The following is a 27,067-nucleotide window of genomic DNA, read 5'->3' as shown; positions in this document are numbered from 1 at the left end:
CTTAGAATTAACATACTAAGAATAATACTAATTAGATTGTAGAATAGTCTCCCCAAAGGAAGTGGTGAGAGTCCTATTTGCTTGGGATTTTTAAAATTAGACTGAACAAAGCCGTATTAAATCTACTTTAGCAAGCAAACATTGATGCATTAGCAGGGGATGCACTAGATGACCTATTAGGACTTACCCAATGATTCTTTTATTCCATTTCCATTTCCTTCCTTGTAATACAATACTGACTGTTCAGCTTGCTTCACTTGATATGATGATCACGATCTAAATCCGGAAACTGTGTTAATTGGATGAGGAGTTGCTTTTATTTTATTGGCCGGATTCTGCTCTTCCTTACACAAATGTAAATCTGGAGTAAATCCATATAACCTCAGTGGAGTTACTACCATTTTGCCCAGATGTAACTGAGATCAGAACCTGGCTCCCTGCCAGTGTGAGGAATCATGTGTCTCAGATCCTCCACAAAGAATATCCATGCAGCAGTCTCCCCCTACCATGTGGAAAAATGGACTCAACCACTTCCACAGCTCCACGACCCCTGGGCCCCAGGATGGCCTCTCTCTCACTCCAAGGTTTCACAAGAAATGAGTATGATAGCCAAGAAAGGAGAGGGCCAGATGGACAGATATCACCCCTGTCCTGTACCCAATTCAGTTTCCAAAAAAAAGACAGTGTGTTCCCACTCTCTTTTGTGCCTGGGATCCCTATGGCCAGTGAGAGTCACTGGTCGTGCAGCTTCTCTGGGGTTGTGCCTCTAGGAAACAGGAAAAGCTTCAGGGAGACAAAGCTTCTCTAGAGACACGAGGAGACTCCACAGAGAGGTTCTTTTGTTTTCCTGAGGGGTAGGGGATCCCACAGCCTGTTTCATGGGGAGGGATTGTGTATGCACAAACTGTGGACTCCTTTTCCCCACACAACATAATGAAGTGGAAGTATCTCCAAAGAGGAATTGTTAGTGAGTTCCTCCCTCTGTGTCGCACCTGGTTTTTGTGAGGGAGGGGGAATCTATGGATTACGTGGAACTGAACACTGTATTTGCTCTCCTGCTTAGAATCTAAGCTTTCATTTGGTTGACAGAGGAAGTTCTAGCCCCCCTGAATGTGAATATATCCATCATTATGTGAATGAATGCACTGCTCTCTTGTGAAGCCTGTAACATGACAGACTAAAAAACAATAGAACCAGTAGGAATTAATATTCCATTAAGATAAATGGGAGACGTTAACTTCAAAGACTAATTGTGACAAATTAAATATTACTAGTGTAAGCAGAGATCTTTACTAGTAGCTACTGCTGTAGATACTGGAAAATATTATATTGTTTCAGTGGAAATAAGGATGGATTCAGCCAACAAAGGCAGGAAAATTTTGAAAGAAATGATTATGTAGAATCATCAAGTGGAATTCCTGAAAAATAATGTGAATGCCTCTCTTAAAAGTAACTCAGTAATGGAATAAGATTAGTATTGATGTGGATATTCTTGAATTCTTTCTAGTTTCATTCTTTCTCTTTGCTAATGTTAAGAACATCAGAGGTTCTTTTAGCTTTCTAACACCTTACTGAATGGAACTTTTCAATTACATAGGATATGGATTCATTTTGAAGTATCTCTTAAACACAGTGATAAGACAGTATTCATTGGAAATTATTCTCTGAAGATAGAGTGAGAAAATTTTGAATAAATACTCAATTTACTATAGGATTTGAGGCAAATTTCAGTGTGAAAGATTGGATTGGTACCCTACAGATGTGTTCTGCTTCACTATTTAGAATTAGCAATTTGATGGACTGTCGAATCACAAGGCTGCTGATGAGTCTATTCATATTGAAGAGGCATGGTGAGATAAGCACCTGCTTGTGACTTCAGTGAATGATTATCCACTAAGAGCAAATAGGAAGCATTTCCATCAGTTTCAGATATTAAAATGAAAGATGCAATGACTTAGAGCCACAAAAATTATGGGGGATGGTTGGCTAAATTCCAGGGAATGCAGCATTAAAGCCTGGTATGATTTATTTTGGTCATTAGAGAAATTATTCCTCAGTGTTTTGTCCTAAACTACCAATAATGAAAACATGTAAAAACTGAGAGACTAGCTGTTACAACCCAGATGAGCGCTCCCTGCTGGACATGGACTAAGCTGCTGCAATGCACAGTGGCGCTCATCACCGTTTGCACATTACACATGGTGCATACCACTGGCAGAGGCAGCACCACCCATAGAGGGAAAAAGGGCTACACAGTGAGGGAAAGAGAGAGCCCCTAAATGGAGTGGGATTGCTACCGAGTTCATGGGATCACAGTGCCACTTACTGCAATTTGCCCGACAGATCCTCTGTCACAGTGGAGGGACCACCAAACTAAACTCGAATGATGCTGCAACCCCTAAAGTGAAAGTGGTTCAGCTGAGTGTACCATGTCAAAAATTTCTGGGAGTGCCCTTGATACTGGATGCAAACCTTTGGTCCCATGTGCTCTTGACTTGCTGGGGCTGGGCAGAATTGAGGCACTGTCTCTCAGGCTCCAGGTGTCTAGGCATAAACTCCTGGTGCAGTTGCCATATCTGCCCCCACTTTTGGCATTGAGAACACTGTGGTCCAATTACCTAGGCCCTGAAGCTAGTGCTAGCTCTCTCAAACTTCCACAGTAGCTGTTGCATGCTCTCAAAGTTCCACCTAAACTGTGGACCCACTGGTTTACTGTTTCCCCCTTTGGAACTATGTGACAGTGTAAGGAAGAGACGCTGCAGAGGGATTTCTAAACACCCACAGAAAGCATACAAGACATACAGATCCATGCAAAAATAATAAACATCTTTGCACAAATACCCTCCAGTGTCCTCACTGCTCCAAGGTGGCCTTTGGGATTTGGTCAGTCCTTTTAGGGTCCCAACACCCTCCTGCTCCTCCTGTCCAGTCTTCCCTTCTTGTTCTGGTTGGTGAGAGAAAGCTACTAAGAGAGGAACTTGTCCTTTTTCACTTTCCAGTCCCCTCTATCAGGTAATCCTCCAGGCCAGCCTCAAAGCCTCCCTTAGGTTATCAAGGTCCCCATTAGGTGACCAACCATTATGTTGCCAGGACAAAGTCATTCATGTTTGACAATCCTTGATTGCTCGTCATTGCTTGTCTTCTGTCAACACCCTTGGAATTCCAGTCCAAGGCAAAAAGACAACAGGCAGAGTACAGGCTCACAACCAAATGGTGCTCACAAAACAAAATGGAGTTCTTAGTTTGATATAAATACATTTAAACATATAGTTAATAGTTACACTCACAAAGCTGGTTGTATGTTATTTATTCCGTATGATCACTAACATCTTCACAGAGGTGACAAAATAATGAATGCAGATATTGGAGCAGAGGCTAATTAGAGAAAATGTGTGGTTCTGACATGGAAAAACGGTTTTATCCTTCATGAAGCCCATTAGTGTCATAGAATCTATTACCTCTATATAGAAAAAGTGAGCTGCTTTAACCCCCAGGACATTACAGATAATAGGATCAGGTTTAAAATGCACAGATCAACATATAAAAACACAAAGGCATAGCATGAGAGAGGCTAAATTCAATAATTTATCACCAGATTGGAAGGATTTTCTGTTGTTGTTTGTAGAAAAACTAAAGGTAAGTGCAAACCTGGAAATTCAATAACTGGTTTGAGCTAAATTTGAAAAGTTTGGATTTATTGTGTCTAATTTGAATTTCAGTATAGTTCCTTTTTCGCTGTTAATCACCCCAACCACATTCTATTTTTATATTTTATATGTGGCTTTTTATAGCTGCTCAGAATACATAATCTTTCAAAAAATTGTTATCTATAAATCTCTGTAAATTCATAATAGGTAGATCTTATAATCAAAGTAACTTAAGATGTCATGAACCTCTATAGAAAATGTAATGTGCATTTATTCTGTGTATCACAACCATTTTAACTAAAACTCTTTGTTCTTTAAAAAGATGCCAGTGGTACATAAAGGCCAAAATGAAGTCTGAAGAAAAAAGAAGGGCTCATTTGCAAAATGGACATTGTAAGTAATACAGTGTTGTGTTATTTAATGCCTATGCTGCATTTTCAATGAAAGCTATATATTGTTTTCTCTATACATTTTGATCCTGATCCTGTAATAATCCATGTGGAAAAACCCCTTAGTTTATGCAGACCCACACTGATTGTAGGACCAAGGCCTCTCTTTTTATCTGTGCATCCTCTTTGCAAAAGTTATTTGAAAAACTTGCGTTTATTCTACTGAGCAAGTCTGTAAGGGAAAAAGCCCATCGCCTTTTGGATTTCAACATTAATATTTTTTATCAGTTTTCCAGACTTGCCTGTGAATTCACAACAGCTCTGTATTATATTATTCTTTATGAAGTGATTATCAATAGATTCTGCTACTGTGGTGCATGCAGCTTATGTATGTGAGATCAGACACTTTTGATTAGCAGTGCAGTCCTGCAGTCACTGTTCAAGTAGGACTCCTCATACTCACCTCCATGCAAATAGACTACCGCTTGTTAGTCACTAAGAGTGAAATCTGTGTGGACAATCACTCAAAAAAGAACAGTTATTCTACCCTACAGTAGCTGTGGTTGTTTGAGGTTTGTTATCAACACAGATTTCATGACCTGCCCTCCTTCCCCATTACTACTCAGTCCTACTCCTTTGGGATTCTATATTGATGAAGAAACTAAAGGGCAATTGGGCCTACTCTACCGTTTATGTCCTGAGGTGCAGGGGCACGAGGGCACTGAGGTGCAGGCACTGCCCGAATGGACACTGCTAGCCCAGAAGAATCTGATCTTGCATGCCTGGGGCACATGTGCAACAAAGGTGGAATCTCTATGGGCAGTAGATCTTGAAAAACCATAGTTCCTATAGGGCAAGTAACCATTCTCTTTGCGGCAGTTTTCTGCTTCTGCTGGAATATATGACAGATTGGGTGTTCCTAAAATAAACTTTAACAGTATTCTATCTGTGTATTTACCTTTTCCAGTACTTCCGTATTGGTACTGTCTTCCTTAATGGTAATACAATACCTTCCAAGTGTCTTAACAGACTCATAATAGTAGTATTACATGAAATGTTAAAATGCAGATTCAGTATTTTTCTGCTGAAGAGCTACTTTTTCCCATTGAAACAAATTATCTTTAAATTAATTAATTAAATCATCTCCAAGTCTGAAGAATAGGGGCTGAGTATTCAACTGAAGGATTCATATATGCACATTTAATTATAACCTTGATCATCTTATTTACTAAAGTGCCCGATTCTTCCACGAGTACCTTACTCATAATCCCACTGAATATTTACTATACTACTTGTCTAGTCATGTAGTACTTTATGTAAGGGGAGCAGAATCAGGCCCCAAATTATAAACTATCCTTTGGAAAGCAGGATGGGAGTTTGGGGGTGGAGGCCTTTATTTTTGAATGAATGAATATTCATGATGGTACAAGGTGCTGGATTAGCAGAACTGGAGACTGAAGTCTTCTATTAATCCAAATATAACCTTCCACGCATGCTGCTACTTCTCCAGTGTCGCTCAAGCCCACGTAGAAAGACCACCTCTATGGGGGGAGGGTATTGTTACTTCCATATTCATTCAATCCCTGGCAGCTCTAAAGCTGCCAACAAGCATGCCAACTATTGTAGATGTTTGGCCACCCATTCATTTTACATTTAATTAGCAATCAGTTGCTAATAAGTTTGGGTCACTATTGACCTAGTCCAGATTGTGTCTGTCAATTTTAAATATAAAAGGCTTAATATCCCATCACTAATGCACTGAACCATCTGGTCACTGCATTTTTTTAAAGTTAATATTGGTTATAGCATGGGAATGTTTGTTGAAGGATTTTTGACTAAAACATAAGTAAAATCTTCCTTTTTTTCCAGTGCACTTCCCAGGAATAAAAACGTATATTGATCCAGACACATATGAAGACCCAGCTCTTGCTGTCCATGAGTTTGCAAAGGAGATAGATCCTTCAAGAATTCGTATTGAGAGAGTTATAGGGGCAGGTAAAAGCATGCAGGCTTACAAAAATATTAATAATTGTCTCTCCTAGACATAGGGAAACTGCCTTACTCACCTTGAAGTCATATGGTGGTAATCAAATACTGTATCAAATGTGGGCAGAGTTTCTCAACAGGCAAGGACACTCTGGGACAGCTCTCACCCACAGTGCTGAAGGTGCAGCAGGAGTGGCAATAGAAGTCTTTCCTGTCCTGCTGCTACAGAAAAATGGACGGGCTGCCCCCTCTTTTGAAGAGTCCATAAGAATGAAGTGGGAACTAGTTGCTCCCTCAAGACCATGAAAGTGTGGGTGATAAAGGTAACCGGGCTGCCTCCAGAAGAAGAGTCCAGATTGGTGGCAATGGTAATCTGCATCTTAGCTTCTCCACTGAATGTTGGAGGCCAGTCCTGGGATTCTTCTTTCCTATACAATGGAGGGAGGACAGCAACCACTGCAAGTAGAAATTCAATCCTCCCTCCATTAGGTGGCTAGGGTTATCTAGGGATGTTGAGTCTTCAGAGAGCAGTACACTCTGACTTTAGGGATGGGAGGCTGAATATTTATGAGAAAATATTGTGACAGATGTATAGTCTTTGCAAAGATTTTGCTGTATTCTAAAGTTTAATTAAAAGACAAAGAAAAAAGGGTTCCTAGCTGGTCTGGTGGGGAAGATTGACAGATAAATCTAGTAGTGCCTGTCTCTATTTCGACATCCAGACAGACAGACTCCAAGAAAATGCAAACATAGGCATGAAGATAACCTATTCCTATTAAAAGGGACACTGTAGGACACGTAGGTATGGAAAAAGTGAGTATTACATTTACCACATAAGGGAAAAAACAAAATCAATGTTGTTTGGCAGACTGTGTCACTGAGGCCACATTTTGCTCTATCATCTGACAGATTAGATAGATCCCAAATGATATTCAGTTTGCCAAGTACTGCCAATATGCAAATACAATTTGCACTGTTTTCATTATTTTTGCAAACGTTAATTTTCCTCACACCTATTTCAGAGTTCCCTCTGTTGAGTCTGTCTTTCAGAAGATTTATGAACACAGGACTTTTGACTGAAAGAGTTAAATCTATCTTCCCTTCCAGAATGATAAAACCTTTATTTTCTTTCTTTGAAAGTGTGCAGAATACAGAAAAATCTCTATGAAGACTATAAAAACAAAGCCCATGGTTTTGGAATGTTTCCACGTATTGTTCGCGCAAACATGCTCATTGATTTTAAATTCTACATTTTTTTTTAAATGGTCTAATTCTTAGTTGGCCTTGGAAAGATAGTGCCAAAACCTGTCAAGCTGTGCAGAATGCAGCAGCTTTATTGCACGTGAAGTTTTGTTGAATTTTCTTTTCTGATTTCATTTCATGTTGATTTTCATGCCTTCAGTTTTGCTCCAAAATGCAAACTGAAATTCAGCCAAGACTACAGTTTCATCTGATTTAAGGGTGACACCATGCACTGAGGTTCATATGGGATGGGATTTTCTGAAGTGCCTAAAGGTATGAAGAGCACAAGTCAATTGAAACTCAATGGGATTCATGCTTCTAACTCTCTGAGGTGCTTTTTGAAAATGTCACCCTTTGTTTCCAAATTAAATCATCATCTCACCATGCTTTGTTCACAACTCAGACCAGGTTCACTGAAAAGTTTGCAAAATCTGACCAAAATCTAGGCTAGATGAAATTCATCCGATTTAGGGGGTTTTGTTGTGAAAGAGTTGCACAGCTTATTTTCATCCACATGGTATGTACTACCATGAAACTGTATCAAATTTCTGATGCGGGATGGGATGTACAACAGATATTAATGGAACTACATGAGAAACAGTCCTCCACAGGTACATCTAAGACCAAAGGCTAACCTCAACCACATATAGTTTGTACATAATCATTCTTAGCACTTAGCAGAATGTTTTTTCTCTTCATAGAAATGAATTCATTTTACTAAAGTGGATAAGTATTATTATCCTCATTTTACAGATGGAAAAACTAGGCAATAAGGGTATGTCTACATTAGGAGTTTTCAGTCCTTTCCCCACAGCTAGACTACCACTCATGCAGTTTTACCTGAGCAAGTTTAATTGATTCTGGACCATTGTGGTCATCTAGTTTGACCTCCTGTATAGATAGACCATAGAACTTCCCTAAAATAATTTCTAGAGAAGACTTTTAGAAACATATCCAATCTTGATCTAAACATTGTCATTTATGCAGAATCCACCATGATCCTTGGTACATTGTTCCAATAGTTAATTACTCTCACCTGTAAAAATTTACATCTTATTTCCGATCTGAATTGTCTATCTTCAAATTCCAGCCATTGGATTGTGTTATAACTTTCTCTGCATGATTGAAGAGCCCCTTATTAAATATTTGTTCCCCTATAGTACTTATAGACTGTTATCAAGTCACCCTTTAGCCTTCTCTTTGTTAAGATAAATAGATTGAGCTCCTTGAGTCTATCACTATAAGGCTTGTTTTCTAATCCTTTAATCATTTTTGTGGCTCTTCTCTGAACCATCTTCAACTTATCTACATCCTTCTTGAATTGTGAGCACCAGCATTGCTCCTGTGCCAAATATTGAGGTAAAATAACCTCTTTACGCTTACTTGAGATTCTTGTTTATGCATCCCAGCATTGCATTAGCCCTTTCAGTCACAACATCACACTGGGAGCTATGTTTAGCTGATTATCCACCATGACCCCCACATTTTTTTTTCATAGTCACTGCTTCCTGGAATAGAGTCTCCCACCCTGTAAGTATGGCCTACATTCTTCTTCAGATGTATACATTTAACCATATTAAAACACATATTGTTTGCTTGCACCCAGTTTACCAAGCAATTGAGATTGCTCTGCATCAGTGACCTGGCCTCTTCATTATTTACCACTCCCAAAATTTTTAAGTCATCTGCAAACTTTAGCAGTGGTGATTTTATTTTTTCTTCCAGGGTCATTGATAAAGATGTTAAATAGCACAGGGCCAAGAACCAATCACTGCGGGACCCCACTGGAAGCAGACCCACTCAATGATGATTACCTGTTCACAGTTACATTTTGAGACCTATCAGTTGACCAGTTTTTAATCCATTTAATGTGTCTGTTAATTTTAAATTATTCTAGTTTTTAATCAAAATGTTGTATCCAGACAAATGTCTTACACAAGTCCGAGTACATTGACATTACCTTCATCAATCAAACTTGTAATCTCATCAAAAAATGGTATTAAGTTAGTTTGACAGGATCTATTTTCCATAAACCCAAGTTTATTTGCATTAATTATGTTAGCCTCCTTTAGTTCTTTATTAATTGAGTCCTATATCAGCCACTCCCATAGGCACCGGCTTCCCCTCTTTCCCATGGGTGCTCAACCCACCCTTTACCCCTGGCTCTGCCCCCACTCCACCCCTTCCATGGGGCCCTGCCCCTGCCCCACCTTATCCCCACCCCCATTCAAACCCCTTCCCCAAAGTTCCCACCCCAAATCCACCCCCTCCCTGCAGGGGCGGCTCTATGTTTTTGGCCGTCCCAAGCAGTCATGCGCGGGAGGCGCCCCGGAGCCGCGGGAGCAGCGGACCTCCCGCGGGCATGACTGCAGAGGGACCGCTGGTCCCGCGCAGCTCGGCTGGACCTCCCGCGGCTGCGGACGGTTCGCGGGTCCGGCGGCTCCGCTTGAGCTGCCGCAGTCATGCCTGCGGGAGGTCCAGCCGAGCCGCGGGACGAGCGCCCCCTCCGCAGTCATGCCTGCGGCAGGTCCAGTCGTCCCGGGGCTCCGGTGGACCTCCCGCAGGCATGACTGCGGCAGGTCCGCCGGCCCAGCCTGCCGCCCCCCCCGGCCGCAGGGGACGCCCCCTAGATTTTGCCGCCCTAGGCACCAGCTTGTTTTGCTGGTGCCTAGAGCCGCCCCTGCCTCCCTGCCAATATTCCAACTCTTTCCCCAAATCCCCACCCTGGCCCCACCTCCTCCTCGCCTCCTCCTCTGAGAGCACCACATTCCCACTCCTCCCCCGTCCCGGAGTGTGCTAAAGCTGCGGAACAGCTGTTTGGCAGTGGCTGGGTGGGAAACGCTGGGAGGTAGGTGGAGGAGCGGGGACATAGCACACTCAGGGGAGGGGGAGGAGGTGGGGCCGAAGGGAAGGGGAGCTTAGCTGCTGGTGGGTGCAGAGCACCCACTATTTTTTCCCCGTGGGTCCTCCATCTCCGGAGCACCCATGGAGTCGGCGCCTATGGCCACTCCATTATGTGGCCTGGGATCAATGTCAGGCCAACAGCCCTATAATTACTCAGGAGAGCAAGGAATGGAAGATCTCCCAACACTTAGTACTGTGTCCTGAGAAGTAGGTCAGTCTGCCTTCTGCAAAGGTACTCATAAACAATTAGGCTAGTGCAGATTAGCATTCAGGCACGGTAGCTGACACTGAGATACCCAATTCTGTACACTTTTATTTGAGATTAGAATCTGTCCGTAAAGTCTCCACTAGTTAAAAGGGTAAGAAGTGTAAGGTCACTTCAATATAAGTCACCTGCACAGGAACATAGATTGATGACACTGCAGTGGACTAAAGTCTTTTAAAACAGTATTATTCTTTTATGTATTTGGGAAAGTGTCTCGGTTGGGGTTGCAGAAATGATACCTGAGAGTCAATGTATGTAAAATGAACACAATGAAAAAATATTTAAAGAACTGCTCAATATATGTGATATAGTTTTCCCAGTTACAGAGCCCTTCCAGACTGTAGATAGCCACCACTTGTAGCTTTTACTGGCACGCCAGCCTGAGCGGGAATATCTACACTGCTATTTTTAGCCCGATAGCACAACCCCCCACTAGCCTGAGTCAGTTGCCCTAGGCTCTCAGACTCGCTCCTGTGGGTCTTTTTTGCAGTGTAAGCGTACCCTCAGAGACAGGAACGAACTCCTGAGTTCTAATCCCAACTCTGAGTCACTTTTCCTCTCTCTGCTTTAGTTTATCTCATCTGTAAAATGATGATGACTGATAATTTTTGCCTGTCTTCATTACAAAGGCATTGTGAGGTTAAGTTAGGTATTTCCTTGGATAAGTCAGCCTTATCCTGTGTCAGCATGTAAGTCTTATGTTATCTAGAAGATGCCTTTTTGTTGGATACATGTCCTTAAATGCATAGGCTTTGGGTGAAGTCATATACTTTATTGGGTAGTGTAACAAAGAATTTTAAATTCATGTGCCCAGCCCTATTCCAACTGAAGTTACAAATTTCCCATTGACTTCAACAGGAACAAGATTAGGCCATGAGTGAAATATATACAAAATAGACAAAAATACAATTAGAACATCTGTCTTTATGTATATATGTTTTGGTTCCAACTAAATTGCATGTACAATGTCTTGAGAATATTATCTTAGTACCTGCTAAATCCTTATGGCACTTCTTGCAAGAGACATTCAATTAATTTTTCTTACAGAATATATTTTTAATGAATAAAAGGGAGAAGGTCATCGTGTTGAGCTAGCTGACAATGACAGTATGTTTGCAGAGCTTCATCTTCTCTGAACATCTTAAAATATTGTGGATGATTCATGGTACACTGAAAAAAAACAGGCTGTTAATCTGGAAAGTTTCCACCAGAGAAAGATGAGTCAGAGCAGGGCATAATTACATTCCAACTCTCAGATTCTAAGAAGTAGAGAGGTCAGGCACTTGAAAGGAATTGGAAAATTCTTTTATTTGGGGGAAATGCATGCTGTTAAGTTTCCCAATCTGAGCTCAATCACTCAACCAGACAGAGTGATTGAGAGCTCTTAGAAACACTTTTCTACATAGGAAAATATTGAGACTTTGGTGCTGTGCCCATAATGATCCTGTATACCATTAAACTCTGAAAATCTCTGTGGAGGCAAGCTCAACTGAAAAAATACTGAGGATGAAATTGGGTTCAGTTCCTAGCAGTTAACCTGAGATCTGCACTGTCAGACACAAAAACATGAGCATTTCCCAAAGGGAACTATGAATCTAGGGCTTGAAGAACTGTGGTTTATAACATTTATATTATAGTTGCATTTATAGTTGTATTGATATACTACAATGGTAGAAGACATGATGATTCAGAAATGTTAATAGGTTTGTCTTTCCTTAAAAGTCTGTTCTCTTTATACAGATTCAGTGATTTATTCATATCCTAGTTGAGTATTGACATTGCACTCCAAAGATGAAAATGTACAGGAAGTATTTTACATAGATGTGGCCATTTTCTCTCCAGTTCACTTAGATGTGACTCATTTCTGTGTGTTCAACCAAAGAGTATCTATGCTTCTTCTTCGAGTGCTGTCCCTGTGGGTGCTCCACTCTAGGTGACGGTGCGTCCCGGCGCTGTCGATCGGAGATTTTCAGTAGCAGTGCCTGGTTGGGGCGCACGCACCCAGATGGTATCTCCCGTCTAGTTGGAATCTTCCTGAGTGCGTGCGCCCCACACCCTCCTCAGTTCCTTCTCAACCGTCCTCGGCTGAAGACGGGACTTGGAGCAGTGCTGCCTTCTCTTCCCTGGTATCTATAGGAAACAGTAACAAAGAACATCGAAATAATTATTAATTACTTCCCAGTTGTTTCCCTTCCTTTAGTATAGTTATATAGTTAGTTACTTAGTTTAAAAAAAAATCACTTCAGACTTGTCTCTCACTGAGACAGTCTCCCCTGCCATTTCTAATTTACAATGCCAGGGGCTTCAGGATTCAAGAGGTGTGTTTTCTGGCAGGACTCCATACCAAGTTTGGATGGGCACTCACATTGTGTGAAGTGCCTCGCGGAAGCCTACATCCCCGCAAAGTGCCTCCACTTTATGAGCCTCGAGTCGAGGGCTCGGCACGACAGAGACCTGCGGCTTGAAATACTTCTCATGGAAAAATCCCCGCAGCCGCTTTTGGAGATGGGGAAAGTTAAACCCACTCCCATATCCTCCCCAGCCAGATCGGAACCGGTGGGGAGCGTTGCTTCACCCTCCCTGGAGCGGAGGCAAGAAGCAGAGCAGTCTCATAGGAGAGACTCTAACAAGGGGAAGGGGTCTCCTGCGAGATACCTACCCTCTGTGCTGACAGCGCCAAAGGTAGGCGCCTCAGCCCCGGATCACGCCTCAACAACAGCTCCCACAGACCGTAGAGACAGAATTCAACCTCCCGGACACAGCAGGATTCCGCGGCACCAAGCGCCTCAGCGCTAAAAACAGCCGCGAAGCCGGCTGTGCGCTCTGCCCCGGTGCCGACAAGGACAGCGGCACCGCAAGCCCCAGGGCTAAAATTAGCCGCGAAGCCGGCTGCGCGCTCTGCCCCGGTGCCGACAAGGACTGCGGCACCGCAAGCCCCAGGGCTAAAATAGCTGCGAAGCCGGCTGCGCGCTCTGCCCCGGTGCCGACAAGGACGTCGGCACCGCAAGCATCAGGGCTAAAAATAGCCGCAAAGCTGGCTGCGCGCTCTGCCCCGGTGCTGACAAGGACATCGGCACCGCAAGCATCAGGGCTAAAAATAGCTGCGAAGCGGGCTGCGCGCTCTGCCCCGGTGCCGACAAGGACGTCGGCACCCAACCCTCAGCGCTAAAAATAGCCGCGGAGCCGGCTACGCGCTCTGCCCCGGTGCCGACAAAGCCGTCGGCACCGCAAGCCTCAGGGCGGAAGAAAGGGAGAAGAAAAAAAAAAAGCCGCGGTTCCGACCGCGTGCTCTCCCCCAGTGCCAGGAAGAACGTCGGCACCAAGCCTGCCTTCTGCCCCTGCACCAGCAGCAGACCCCCTGCAGGGCACCTCCAACCCTGAACTGGCTACCTTCACTGAGAGCGAACCTGATCTACAACGCAAGCAGAGTTCTCCGCACCTCCCCCCACTGGAGCCTTTTCCACCTCAGGCTAAGGTCCGCAGCCACCAGCCTCAGTTTCCCTACTTTGCTCCCTATAAATGAGGCACTCTTGGAACCAGCTGACACTCTCTGCAAACTCCAGGTTCTTTATTACCAACCTGCAGAAAAGCCGAACATAGATACTATGTTCCTGCTAAGGACGCTGACTTCCTATTTTCTCACAACTGAACTCTTTCATTATCGATGCAGTCGCACAAAGAACGAAACAGCCACAATATCAGTCCACCCCGCAAGACAAGGACCTTAAACGCAAGGTTTACATATCCTCCACTCTACAATTCTGGATCGCAAACTACCTTGCACTCCTTGCCAGGCATGACTTTGATAACTACAATAAACTTTTGAATTCGCCTCTTACATTCCAGAGGACAGGACAGCGGACTTTAAATCAATTCTGAGCGAGTGCCAATTGATTTCCAGAACAGCCCTACAAGCCTCTTTAGACACGACAGACACAGCAGCCCGTACAACTGCACCGGCTGTGGTTAGGCGCAGATCTTCATGGCTTTCTGCATCTGGCATCCCTAAAGACCTGCACAACAAAGTGGAGGACCTCCCCTTTGATAAATATAAACTGTTTTCTTAAAAAAAAACAAAAAACAACCACCTGATGAACTACTTCATACAATGAAAGATTCTAGAGCGACACTGCGCACCCTGGGCATTCACCCATCTCTTCCCAGGGGTCAACGATAGCAACCCTACCTAAGACTACATACACTACAGTCTTATCGGCCTCAACACAAACCTTACCACGTAAATAGGAATCGCGCTAGACCCCCTAAGTGCAGAGAAAATCAAGCTCAAGTAACCACTTCCCATCCATCTGGGAATAAACAACAATTTTAAAAGGTTGGTCCAGGGTCTGTGCGACCACTCCTTGATTCCACAGCCTATTTGCCCATTTCTCCACCGCCTCCAGAGTTTCCAACATGCCTGTCAGCAAATTACACAGGACCGCTGAGTCCTCGAGATAGTTCAGTCCAGTTATTCTAGCCCATTCATATCCTATCCTCCTCCCCTTCCCCGTCCCTCTTCAGGGACCCCTCTCATGAGCAACTGCTTCGCGCAGAAGTGGCTTACCTTCTACAGCTAGGCGCAGTGGAGCCTGTGCTGATGCAACATCCAGGGAAAGATTTCTACTCCCATTACTTCCTGACCCAGAAAAAGACTGGGGCTGGAGGCCTATACTAGGCTTACGCCAACTGAACAAATTCGCGAGGATACAAAAATTCAAAATGGTCACACTGGGCACATTAATTCCTGCACTGGATCAAGGGGACTGGTTTACAGCCCTCGACCCACAGTACGTCTCTTTTCATATATCAATTCATCCAGCTCACAGACGCTTTCTAAGCTTCACAATTGGTCATGACCATTTCCAATACAGAGTTCTTCCTTTCGGCCTCTCCACAGCGCCAGGAATCTTTTCCTAAACTCTAGCTGTGCTTGTGGCTCACCTCCACAAACATGGGGCCACGCTGTTCCCCTACCTGGACGATTGCCTCATCAAGGGCAACTCCTATGGTGAGACACTCCAAGCTACTCTTTCACTATCGCCCTCTTTCACAGCCTAGGCCTCCAAATAAACGCCCAAAAATCCACCCTGACACCTACACAACAGATTGAGTTTCTCGGCGCTCATCTCAACTCAATCCAGAGCAGAGCCTTGCTCTCATATCACAGATTCCTCGCTATCACGCAGCTCAAACGCACGCTCTCTATTCATCCAAGGACACAGGCAAAACTCTGCCTACAGCTCCTTGGTCATATGGCAGCCACCACCTTCATACTCCAGTACGCCAGGCTGCACATGAAATGTCTTCAGGGCTGGCTCAATTCCAGTTTCAAACCCAACAGACACACCTTAGGGATGCTGTTAACTCCGCCTCCCAACGTTCTAGCTTCCCTACACTGGTGGACAAGACCAGAGAACCTCTGCACTAAGGTTTCCTTCCAGAACTGATCCCCAGCACTCGTGCTCACCACGGACGCTTCCCTAATTGGTTGCGGAGCGCATTTAGGGAGACACAGGGCACAAGGCCAGTGGTCTGCATCAGAGTCGCACCTACACATAAATCTCTTATTGCTCAGAGCTGTGAGATGAGCGTGCCTTCATTTTCTTCCCCTCATAAAGAACAAATACCTGCGAGTCTTAACAGACAACATAGCATGTATGTACTACATCAACAGACAAGGGGGAGCACGCTCACATTCTCTTTGCATGGAAGCCATCTGCCTATGGAATTGGTGTATATAACGTCAAATACAGATCACCGCTTCCTACCTGCCAGACTGCCACAACACTACTGCCGACGCACTCGGCAGGCACTTCTCGACGGAACACGAATGGGAACTGCACCCCACAATACTTCAACAGCTCTTTTCCCTCTGGGGCACCCCGTCAGTAGACCTCTTTGCCACAATCCAGAACTGAAAATGTCCCCAGTTTTGCTCCAGAGTGGGACTCGGAACTGCATCCCCAGGAGATGCATTCCTCATCCCGTGGAACAGCTCTCTCCTGTACGCCTTCCACCAATCCCTCTGCTACACCGGGTTCTTCGGAAGATTGTGGACCACAAGGATTGGGTCATACTTATTGCCCCGGCTTGGCTGAGACAGACGTGGTATCCCTACCTACTCTGCATGCCCTCCCGTCACCCACGGGCTCTCCCCAACAGGCCAGATCTCCTTTCCAGAACAATAGACTGGCTCTTTACCCTGAGTTCCTCAAGCTCCACCTCACAGCGTGGTTCCTTCATGGTTCCAAACCCATGAACTAGCCTGTTCTGAGCAGGTCCGCTATGTCTTCCTGCACAGTAAGAAAGACTCCACTCATAAAACCTATCTGCAGAAGTGGAACCGTTTCACCCTCTGGTGCTCACATAATCACTTAGCGCCCAATATGGTGACCCTCCCTATCATTCTAGACTACCTCTTGGAACTAAAACAAGATGGACATTCGTTCAGCTCCACCAAAGTGCATCTGGTGGCACTTACCACCTTCCATGACCTCTTAGCAGGTTATTCACTCTTTACTCACCCAACCATAAAACGGTTTCTCACAGGCCTGCAAAACCTCTACCCTGAAATTCACTCAATATGAATTCATGGAATTCATGGAATCTTAACCTCGTTCTACACGCTCTCATGAAACCTCCATTCGAGCCCTTGGCTACCTCCTCTCATCTCCATATGTGCATGAAGGTGGCTTTCTTAGTTGCCATAACATCGGCAAGGAGAGTAGGTGAAATGAGTGCCCTGATGGCCCACTCTCCCTACACAATCTTCTCCAAAGACAAAGTCACTTTGAGATCACATCCTAAATTTCTTCCTAAAGTGGTATCTACCTTCCACCTCAACCAACCTATATACTTACCTACTTTCTATCCCGAACCTCACAAGACTCCACAAGAGGCAACCCTGCATACTCTCGATGTCAGGCGAGCAATTGCCTTTTATTTAGACAGGACTAAACCATTTCACAAGTCTCCATGACTCTTTGTTTCCATTACTGAAAAAAATCAAACGGTATGGCTATCTCTAAACAACGTCTGTCCAAGTGGATCTCTGACTGCATCAGATCCGGTTACCGTGCGAAGAATCTTCAACCGCCAAACGACATTAGAACTCATTCCACTAGAGCCATGTCGGCATCCATTGCTTTCTTACACAACGTTCCCATTCCTGATATCTGCAAAGCGGCTACATGGTCATCTGAACGCACGTTTGCAAAACACTATGCTCTAATGCAAGACACCATGGCAGACACAATAGTAGGTCATACAGTACTATCTTCAGTACTCCCTGCCGTATCTCCAAAGTCCCACCAACCGTAGTGGGTACTGCTACACATTCACCTAGAGTGGAGCACCCACAGGGACAGCACTCGAAGAAGAAGAGAAAGTTACTCACCTTGCAGTAACTGAGGTTCTTCGAGATGTGTGTCCCTGTGGGTGCTCCACTCCCCGCCCTCCTCCCCTCTACTTTGGAGTACTGAGATGACTCTCCACAGTAGAGAAGGAACTGAGGAGGGTGTGGGGCGCACGCACTCAGGAAGATTCCAACTAGACGGGAGATACCATCTGGGTGCGTACGCCCCAACCAGGCACTGCTACCGAAAATCTCCGATCGACAGCGCCGGGACGCACCGTCACCTAGAGTGGAGCACCCACAGGGACACACATCTCGAAGAACCTCAGTTACTGCAAGGTGAGTAACTTTCTCTTTACCTCTTTACCCTCCCCGTGTTTTAAGTGTTGTATTTCATTATCCAGGAAAATGCTACCTTTCTGCACTTCTTTTATTATTGAAAAGCCTGTGTGAAGATAAGGGTCTTTCACCAGGCCCTAAATGGGGCACAACTTGGATAAAGTAAGAGAGCGCCTGACAGTGAGAGGTGCTCAGGTCTGTGGTAGCATGGAAAAAGTCTGGATGGTTTAGGCAGTTTTCTCTCCAGAAAAATTCCATTAGTTGAGATTTAGTGGGTTCTTTATTATGGGAAGGTATTTTTCCTCTTCCTCTGAGTACAGAGACCATACATCAAAACTAAATAAATTTAATGGATAGAATTTTGTAAGACTGTTTTCTTTGTAACTCAAGTTTTGATGGCTATATAACACAGGGTTTAAGTGTGAGTGATTTTTTTCACTATTCACTGTTATCAAGGTGTCAAGGTGTCACCCCAACTCTGAACTTTAGGATTATAACAGGGTTTAAAAGAGAACTAGATAAATTCAGGGAGGTTAAGTCCATTAATGGCTATTAGCCAGGATGGGTAAGGAATGGTGTCCCTAGCCTCTGTTTATCAGAGGATGGAGATGGATAGCAGGAGAGAGATCACTTGTTCATTACCTGTTAGGTTCACTCCCTCTGGGGCACCTGGCATTGGCCCTGGCAGTGCTCAATTTGTCCCCCACCCCCTGGGTATTTTTAGTAAAAATCAGGGACAGGTCATGGGCTTCTCTGAAGTTTTGTTTATCACACAAGACCTGTCCCTGACTTTTACTAAAAATACCCATGACAGAATCTTAACCTTACTAGAAAATATCTTTAACTCAGCTCCACTGCACATATACATTACAATAAAGTCCTTAATTACAGGATCACATACAATTTCTAAAATAACATGTAGCAGCTTATAATATTTTTCCATTCTTTTTGTCTTACACTAATTTCATTCTCATAGGAGTTCTGAATACATTGATTGATTTAGGCATTTTATTTTGATAACTTCTTTTAATTCTATGGTATTTTCTTTAATAATTTTGTCAACAACTATACACACTGTAATTTCTTTCAGTCACCAGCACAGTGTTCCTTACATGCAAATTATCACAATTTCTCCTTGTTATACCTAATCTACAATATGTTGTTTTACATACTGTTTACTGTGGATGTCTTGTTTAAATATCATTCATGAACTCTCTCTAGCACAGAATTACATGACAGAGAATTACACAATACTAGAAAATGCTATGTGTCTATGGTTCTAGAAAGAAATTGTTTGATAACATATTGTCTTTGAGAAGCAATATGTGATCGTGTAATTATACCATATATTGTAAAGCACGTGTCCAATGGGGCAGAGTTAAAGTTGCGTGTACAACCCTAGCTACAATATGTACAGCTTTTTTGTTTAGTTTTATAGAAAAAATTCATCACACAGAAATATTTGGTTAGACACCACCTGAATCAGGTAAGAGATCTTATTTTCTGTGCACATGTACTAATTAACTAAGTTAGCTAATTGGGTAGGTAAAGTGTAGCCTTCCTTTGCGCTCAGTGTATCCCATGCACCTCATATGGACACCAGTTCAGCAAAGCACTTAAGAATATGGTTGTCTATCCAGGCCCTATTCAGCAAACCACCTAAGCACATTCATAAATCCTATTGATCAAAGTGGGATTTAACTACATAACGTTAAGCACATACTTAATGTTTTGATGTATGAGGGCTAAGATGCACAATAGGAAGCACCTCGTTTCCCACCTTACCTGCTGTTAACTGAATCAGGGAAGGGGTCCTGAGGAAAATACCTTATTCTCGGTGCACATTTACTAATTAAGGCTATTTCTATACTGCAGAAAGGTGGGATCTTAACTTGAGTTAGTTAATTTGGATTAAAATAGACTCATAGACTCATAGACTTAAGGTCAGAAGGGACCATTATGGTCATCTAGTCTGACTTCCTGCAGAATCTCACCCACCCACTCCTGTAACAAACCCCTAACCTATGTCTGAGTTATTGAAGTCCTCAAATCATGCTTTAAAGACCTCAAGGTGCAGAGAATCCTCCAGCAAGTGACCCGTGCCCCATGCTGCAGAGGAAGGCGAAAAACCTCCAGGGCCTCTGCCAATCTTCCCTGGAGGAAAATTCCTTCCTGACCCCAAATATGGCGGTCAGTTAAACCCTGAGCATGTGGGCAAGACTCACCAGCCAGCACCCAGGAAAGAATTCTCTGTAGTAACTCAGATCCCAATGAAGACACAGCAACTCGGCTTTTACCTCATTAGCAGCTCAAATTGAAACCCAAGCTCCCCACAGGCTTTAACTTGAGCTGCTGAGTTGTTGTGTCTTCACTGATATATTAACCCAAGATGTCTAGCCCAGGGTTTCTCAAACAGGGGTCACGCTTGTGTAGGGAAAGCCCCAGGCACGCCGGGCTGGTTTGTTTACTTGCCCCATCCGCAGGTCCGGCCAATAGCAGCTCCCACTGGCCGTGGATCGCTGCTCCAGGCCAATGGAATTTGCTGGAAGCAGCAGCCAGTAAGTCCCTCAGCCCGCGCCACTTCCAGCAGCTCCCATTGGCCCAGAGCCAGGGGCTTTCCCTACACAAGCGATGACCCCTGTTTGAGAAACCCTGGTTTATCCCAAGTTAAGAACACATATTTTTTTGCAGTGCAGATGAGTGGTTCTCAACCTATTTACCATTGTGGGCTACATATGTAGCTCTCTATGTTATGTGGGCTGCATCCACCCAGTATATATATACTACCTGTATGGGCCTGAGGATGTGAAATGGGCTACAGCTATGTGCTGATTGAGCCACAAGTGGCCCGTGGGATAAGAACCACTGAATGTAGACATACTCAAAAGTAACTAAGTGTGTAGGTAAGTCACAGCCATCCTTTGCTCTGAGGGTTACTAAAAAGTGCTTTTAAACCCAAATACTGTGGATACTTGGGAGGGCAGGTTTCAAGGGGTCATAATTCAGTAAATCAAGATCAATATTCACAAAACCATCTTTTCCTCAGCAAGGGCTACACTTCCATGTCAAATTTAAATTTTCTACCCCAGCCATTTTGGTACCTCAGCCATTTTGGTACTGTTTAAAAAAAACCTCACACACAGACGGATATATATTTAACTGGGAGAAGTATTTTTTTCAGTCTCCAATCAATATTGCCTGAATTATTTGTGCTCATATTTTCAATAAAATAAAATATTGAAAAAATTATTCTGGTAGACACAAAACATGGAAAAATTCAGCCTGAAAGAAGAAAGTTTTAGAAAATTATAACACAGATATTAAGGGGTTAGGATGGAAATAGGCACTGTCATGCCCACTCCCAAGAAAGGCAATATAAACCAGTGAAATCCAGGAAGAGTGGGAGAGATTAAAAATAACTTTACAACTTGTCTTCCCCTCAACATACAGCAACAGCAGCAAATGCAAAGCAGTACATTTAACAGTACATTTAACAGAATGTGAACATAATCCTTGAATATTTATGATTAGATATTTTAACAACTAGCCAATGAAAATCAAGTTCAGCCTCTTTGTTTTGAAGGAGGGATGAAAGAGCTGTGAAGCATCCAGAAGTGCTAAATTGAACTAGGACTTATCTTCAAAGAACTTTCTGATGGCTCTTCAAAGTGAAACAGCCTGAAATTAAAGCAAATCCTCCAAGTCCTCCTTCTGAAAGCAGCTGGTGCTAGGAATGATGATAGAACTTCAGGATGAAAGTTCTGTCCTCATATGTGAAGTTTGCAGAGTTGCACATCATCATCTTTGGGCACAATTTGGGTCATAGCATTAGACCACAGAGGTTATATTATCCATTGTCTTGACAAAACTGGATTGCTCCCTACAGTACAGTACTTAAAAAGCCTGGCAGTGTTTGCCTGTTAGCACGTGTTAATTTCAATAGGAAAGATGTAAGTGAGTTCTGCTGACTTAGTGAAGCAAGCAACTCAGAAAGAAGAAAAGGGTGGCTCTAAGGTGTGGTTTGAACAGTCCTGATGTACCAACCTGAGGAACTGCCGAGCTTGGGGAGAAGGCTTCAGCTGAATTTCATTATATCTTATTGCTAATAAAGCCAAACTCCAGGAAGGGAATGGGTTAGATTCTACATAATATGTAGACTTTGTTGTAGAGCACATTGATAATGGCACCTGCTCATATATATCATCATGAGTTATGAGTAATTTATTAATCCCCTCTGAAAAAGAGATAAGGGAGGAGAAAAGGAACTGATCCTTTAATGAATAATGGAACACCAGTAACAGCAGCAACATCCTGCAGCTGCAGCCTAAGAAGAACTTCACTAGGCTATGTTGCAATTTCTGAAGGAGTAGGGACAGCAGTCAAAATTTCTGAAGCAGATGTTCCAGGTTTGTTCCCGGAGGGATACCACCCAGGTTTTGAGGACACACCAGCCCGTGTCTCCATTACAGGACTGGATGAAGACTCTGAAGCATCTGCTCACATTTATATTATCTATTGTTTTCCTCAGGCTGTGTCTCAGGAGGAACAAGATCTTCCAGGGCTTTTTGGTGTAGATAGAGGTACAGAGTCTGCACTGATCATTAGGATATAACAGAATCTCCCCTCCCTTCCTGGTGCATTGTCTCTGTTCCCGGGCCAGTGAGGAAGGGTGGGGAACGTTATCACCTCCTCTCCTTTCTGGGTGACATGTTCCCCAACGGAAGCAAAGGTTCAATAGAGAGAGACTACTACTGTGATTTTCTCTCACTGAATCATTAAATGAGCGGGGTCATTTCCTTGCATATAGCACCCCTGCTCACTCACCTGGGCAACCACAATCTAGCCATAAGTAACAGAGAAATAATACATATTGGCTCTTGCTAGGCTGACTCCATGCACCATATTAAGACCAGGCAGGATTTTATTTGCATGAAAGTTGATATTATCAAGATATTTTCACACCCAGTTTACCTTAGACCTTAGTCCATCCCGTGCTTTGCTGCACATTGGGCTACCCACAGTTGCCATCTTTTCCTGTCAACTGCCCTTCTCTCCAAATCTTTCCATTTCATGTTGAGGGGCTTGATGTTATACAGAACTGTTCGTTTCCATGTTATTTGTGGTCTTCCTCCCTTTCTTCTTGCGTTTTCTAGCTTCCGTTCAAGGGCAGTATTTGGTAAGCATTCTTTTTCTATTCTCAGCACATGTCCCAGCCACTGATGTCTTCTTTTGTAGATTATTTGTGAGAGGGTACCTTGTCCAGTAATTTTTCTGACTTCTTCATTTGTATTCTTATTTCTATATATTATTCCCAATATTCTTCTCAGACATTTGTGATGAAATGCATCCAGCTTTTGCGTATCTTTCTTGGTAAGTTGCCATGTCTCACTGCTATATGTTGTGATGTCAATAACAATTGCTTTGTACACATTCAGCTTTGTCTTGGGGGAGATGTTTTTGAGTTGCCAGATGTTTTTGAGTCTTCCAAATGTAGCGTTTGCTTTCCCGATTCTTCTTATTGTTTCCTTGGAACTAGTACCATCTTGTCCACCTTCTCCAGTTTCTCTTCTTTAATTTTGATTCTGTCCCCATAGTCCCCATTTACATGACTTTACATTTCTTTGCATTGTATCTCAAACCTATCTTCTCCATTACTTCTTTTACTTGGTTTGTGCATTTTTGTAGTCCGTTGGCATCCTTACTGATAAGAGCAATGTCATCAGCAAAGTCTAGATCAAATAGCCTTGAATTGTTCCATTTTAGGCCATATTTATCACCGTCGCATTGTTTTAATCCATACTCAATGACTGGCATCAACAAAAAAGAAGACAGGACACAACCCTGCCAAACACTTGTCTTGATGCTGAATGGCTTACTCAATCCATTTTCCATTGTAATGCTGCATTTTGAGTTGGCGTAGAATGCCTTCATAATATTAATTAATTTTGTTGGAATTCCATATTATTCCACAATTTTCCACATTGTTTCTCTGTTTATACTATCGAATGCCCTTTGAAAGTCCACAAAATTAATGGCGAGACTGCCTTGGAACTCAATTGTGTTGTCAATAATCCATCTCAGGGTGAATATAGTGTCTGTGCACGATCTCCCTTGTCTAAATCCAGATTGTTGTTCACATAGGATGGTATCCATCCTTCTTTTCATTCTGTTCAGGAGGACTGCTGCTAATACTTTTCACATGACAGACAGAAGTGTTACTCCCCTCCAATTTGAACAATTGTTTAGATCACCTTTCTTTGCTAACTTGATTATGATACCAAGGGTACATTCTTCTGGCACTTTCTCCTCCGTCCATATTTTGCTGCACAGTGAACAGATGACTGATTCTACGTCTTCACCTCCATATTTAAGCATCTCAGGATGAATGCCATCCAAACCAGGTGTCTTGTTGTTTTTCAGCTTCTGCAATGCGATTTTTATCTCAGATACATCTATATCTAGGTCTAATCATGTATCATTGTTAAATTCCAATCTTGTAATTGGTTCTGGTTGGTTTAGCACTTCTTTGAAGTGTTCCACCCATCTATTTTCTTGTTCCTCCTGTGTTTTCAAAATTTATCCTTGTTTCCCTTTCACTGGGACACATCTGAATTTTGATCCATATCCTGTTAACTGTTTCAGGTTTGTGTAGACTGTTCTTGTATCATTTCTTTCCTCTGCTTTTTTAGCTAGCTTCACTAGCTTCTTACTTTCTATCCAATTTTGCTTATCTTTTTTGCATTGTTTCTTTACTGCTTTGTCAAGGTTCCTGTTTTGTTTCTTCAGTCGCATGTTGTAGTAATAGAGCCTTTTGTTTTCTTCTTTTGTCTATAATTTTCCATGTTTCTTCTGAGATCCGCTGTTCTTTATTGCTTCCTCTCTTTCTGCCAATTATCTTTTCAGCTTCTTCTAGGAGTATTTTTCCCAGTATTTTTCCACTTTGTTTTCTTCAAGATCTTTAAGGGCCTCAAACCTTTCTTGACCTCTATGTGGTACTCTTTTTGTAAACTACAATCTTGTAGTTTCTGTGTATGGAATATTCTGAGTGTGTTCTTTCTTTTTAAGCGCTTTAAACTTCAATTTGATGTTTGCTTTCAGCATATAGTGATCGCTCCCTATATCTGCTCCTCTGAATATTCTTGTGTCTAACACTGATGTTTTCCACCTCTGACTAACACAGATATAGTCGATCTCATTTTGTGTACGGCCATCTGGTGAAATCCATGTCTTTTTGAGTATGTTTTTATGTTGGGAGAAAGAATTGCAGATGCTAAGATTGTTTTTGGCACAAAATTTAAGAAGTCTTGTGCCATGGTCTGTCATTGTTCCAGTTGTATGTGGGCCGATGACTGTTTCCCTACCTCTTCTGTCATTTCCGATCTGGGCATTAAAATCTCCCATAACCAGGACAAGATTGTGGTTTGGTATCTCTTTCATTACATCGTTCAATTCTTTATAAAATCTATGTTTATCCTCTTCATCTTCATTGTTTGTTGGAGCATATGCCTGGACTATGGTGCACTTAATGTGCCGAGAGTGGAATCTAGCTGCCAGTAGCTTATCTGATATTGGTTGCCAATTCATAAGTGATTTCTTTGCAGCACTATTCATGATGATTCCTACACCTCTCTCATGTTTGGTTCCCCTTGAATATAACAGTTTTTTCTCCAGATGTTATCATACCTTGATCTTTGCATCTAACCTCACAAAGTCCTAGGATGTATATCTGTTCATTTCTTTGATGACCTGCGCTAAATTTCTTGCACTATTTAGAATTCGTACCTTCCAGGTAGCTATGAATGTACTCTTTTTGGCTGTCAGAATTTGGACCATTGAGTGGGCGACTTCCCGATGGATTTGATCATCCACTGTCATATGTGCATCTGAACGCTTTCCATCCTCTTCAGGCCGTGATTTTTGGCTTATGTGAGTAGTTTCTGTAGCTAGATTTTTTTTTTTACAGTGACGGGAAGCCACCCCATCAACCAAACCTCCTCCTTTTTGATCCGGGCTTGGGACCGGCACTTGAATTATGAAATGGGCAGGGTTGTTTCCTTGCATATGGCACCCATGCTCGCTCACCTGGGCAACCACAATCTAGCCCTAGGTACCAGAGAAATAATTCTTATTGGCTCTTGCTAGGCTGACTCCATGCACCATATTAAGACCAGGAAGGATTTTATTTGCATGAAAATTGATATTCTCAAGATATTTTCACACCCAGTTTAGTTACAATAAATAAGGTTGACTTTGCTAAAGAGCTTGCTAAGTCATTCCACTCATCCCTTAGCAGGCAGCAACAGGTGCTGCTCAGACGATAAATATGAATCCTTCTCTTCAAAACTGTACAACTAGGGCAGATACGTAGATGATACAATTTCAGCCAGATCAAATATACTGCAGAAAGCTATACAGCCAATACACCAAAATTTCCATTTGCTTTATCTGGCATTTGTCTGTAGTTACTTGTATAGGGTGGAAACTAAAACATTCAAAATAATAAAATTCATTCATGCCTTATGGATAACAACTCCTGATGTTTAAGTATTTTTAAATTAGTTAAGTACTTATGAAAGATGTCAGATGACACACTATCCACAGAACTTATAAAGCATGGGAAACAACACTAGATGCTACTCTCCTCTGACCAATGTTTTTACATCATTCTGGATGCATCACCTCTACAGGTGAGAGGAGATTTCAGTTTCCATGGCCATTCAGTTCTTGGCCTCTTTGACAAGAGACCAATTTTTTAGACTCTTATTTAGGTAAGGGAGAATGTTAAATGACTGTAAAAACCAAAGGAAAAAATATTCTCCAACAGGAATAGAATCATGCTTTTCCTAGATCTAAGTCTGATTGCTCAAGTTTGAAGACTTTAGCTAAACAAGAGAAATGTTGACCCTGAAGCAGTGACTTATGTATGTGTGTAATAAATAGA

The 27,067-nt window shown here is 42.8% G+C and overlaps 1 protein-coding gene across 6 annotated transcripts in view; it reads left to right on the top strand.

The window, feature by feature from the left end:
* The window catches only part of EPHA6 (EPH receptor A6), an 855,214-nt gene that overhangs the window by 647,579 nt on the left and 180,568 nt on the right, over nt 1-27,067 (top strand). For all 6 annotated transcript variants that reach the window (XM_039534481.1, XM_039534488.1, XM_039534472.1 and 3 more), the window contains 2 exons: nt 3,970-4,040; nt 5,906-6,031. In XM_039534481.1, the coding sequence (XP_039390415.1) occupies nt 3,970-4,040; nt 5,906-6,031 (197 nt within the window). The remainder of the gene's footprint in view (nt 1-3,969; nt 4,041-5,905; nt 6,032-27,067) is intronic.

The sequence above is a fragment of the Mauremys reevesii genome, linkage group 1 (assembly GCF_016161935.1).
Source record: "Mauremys reevesii isolate NIE-2019 linkage group 1, ASM1616193v1, whole genome shotgun sequence".
NCBI lineage: Eukaryota > Metazoa > Chordata > Testudines > Geoemydidae > Mauremys > Mauremys reevesii.
The sequence above is the reverse complement of the archived record's forward strand: the minus strand, read 5'-3'. Positions and strand labels throughout refer to the sequence as shown.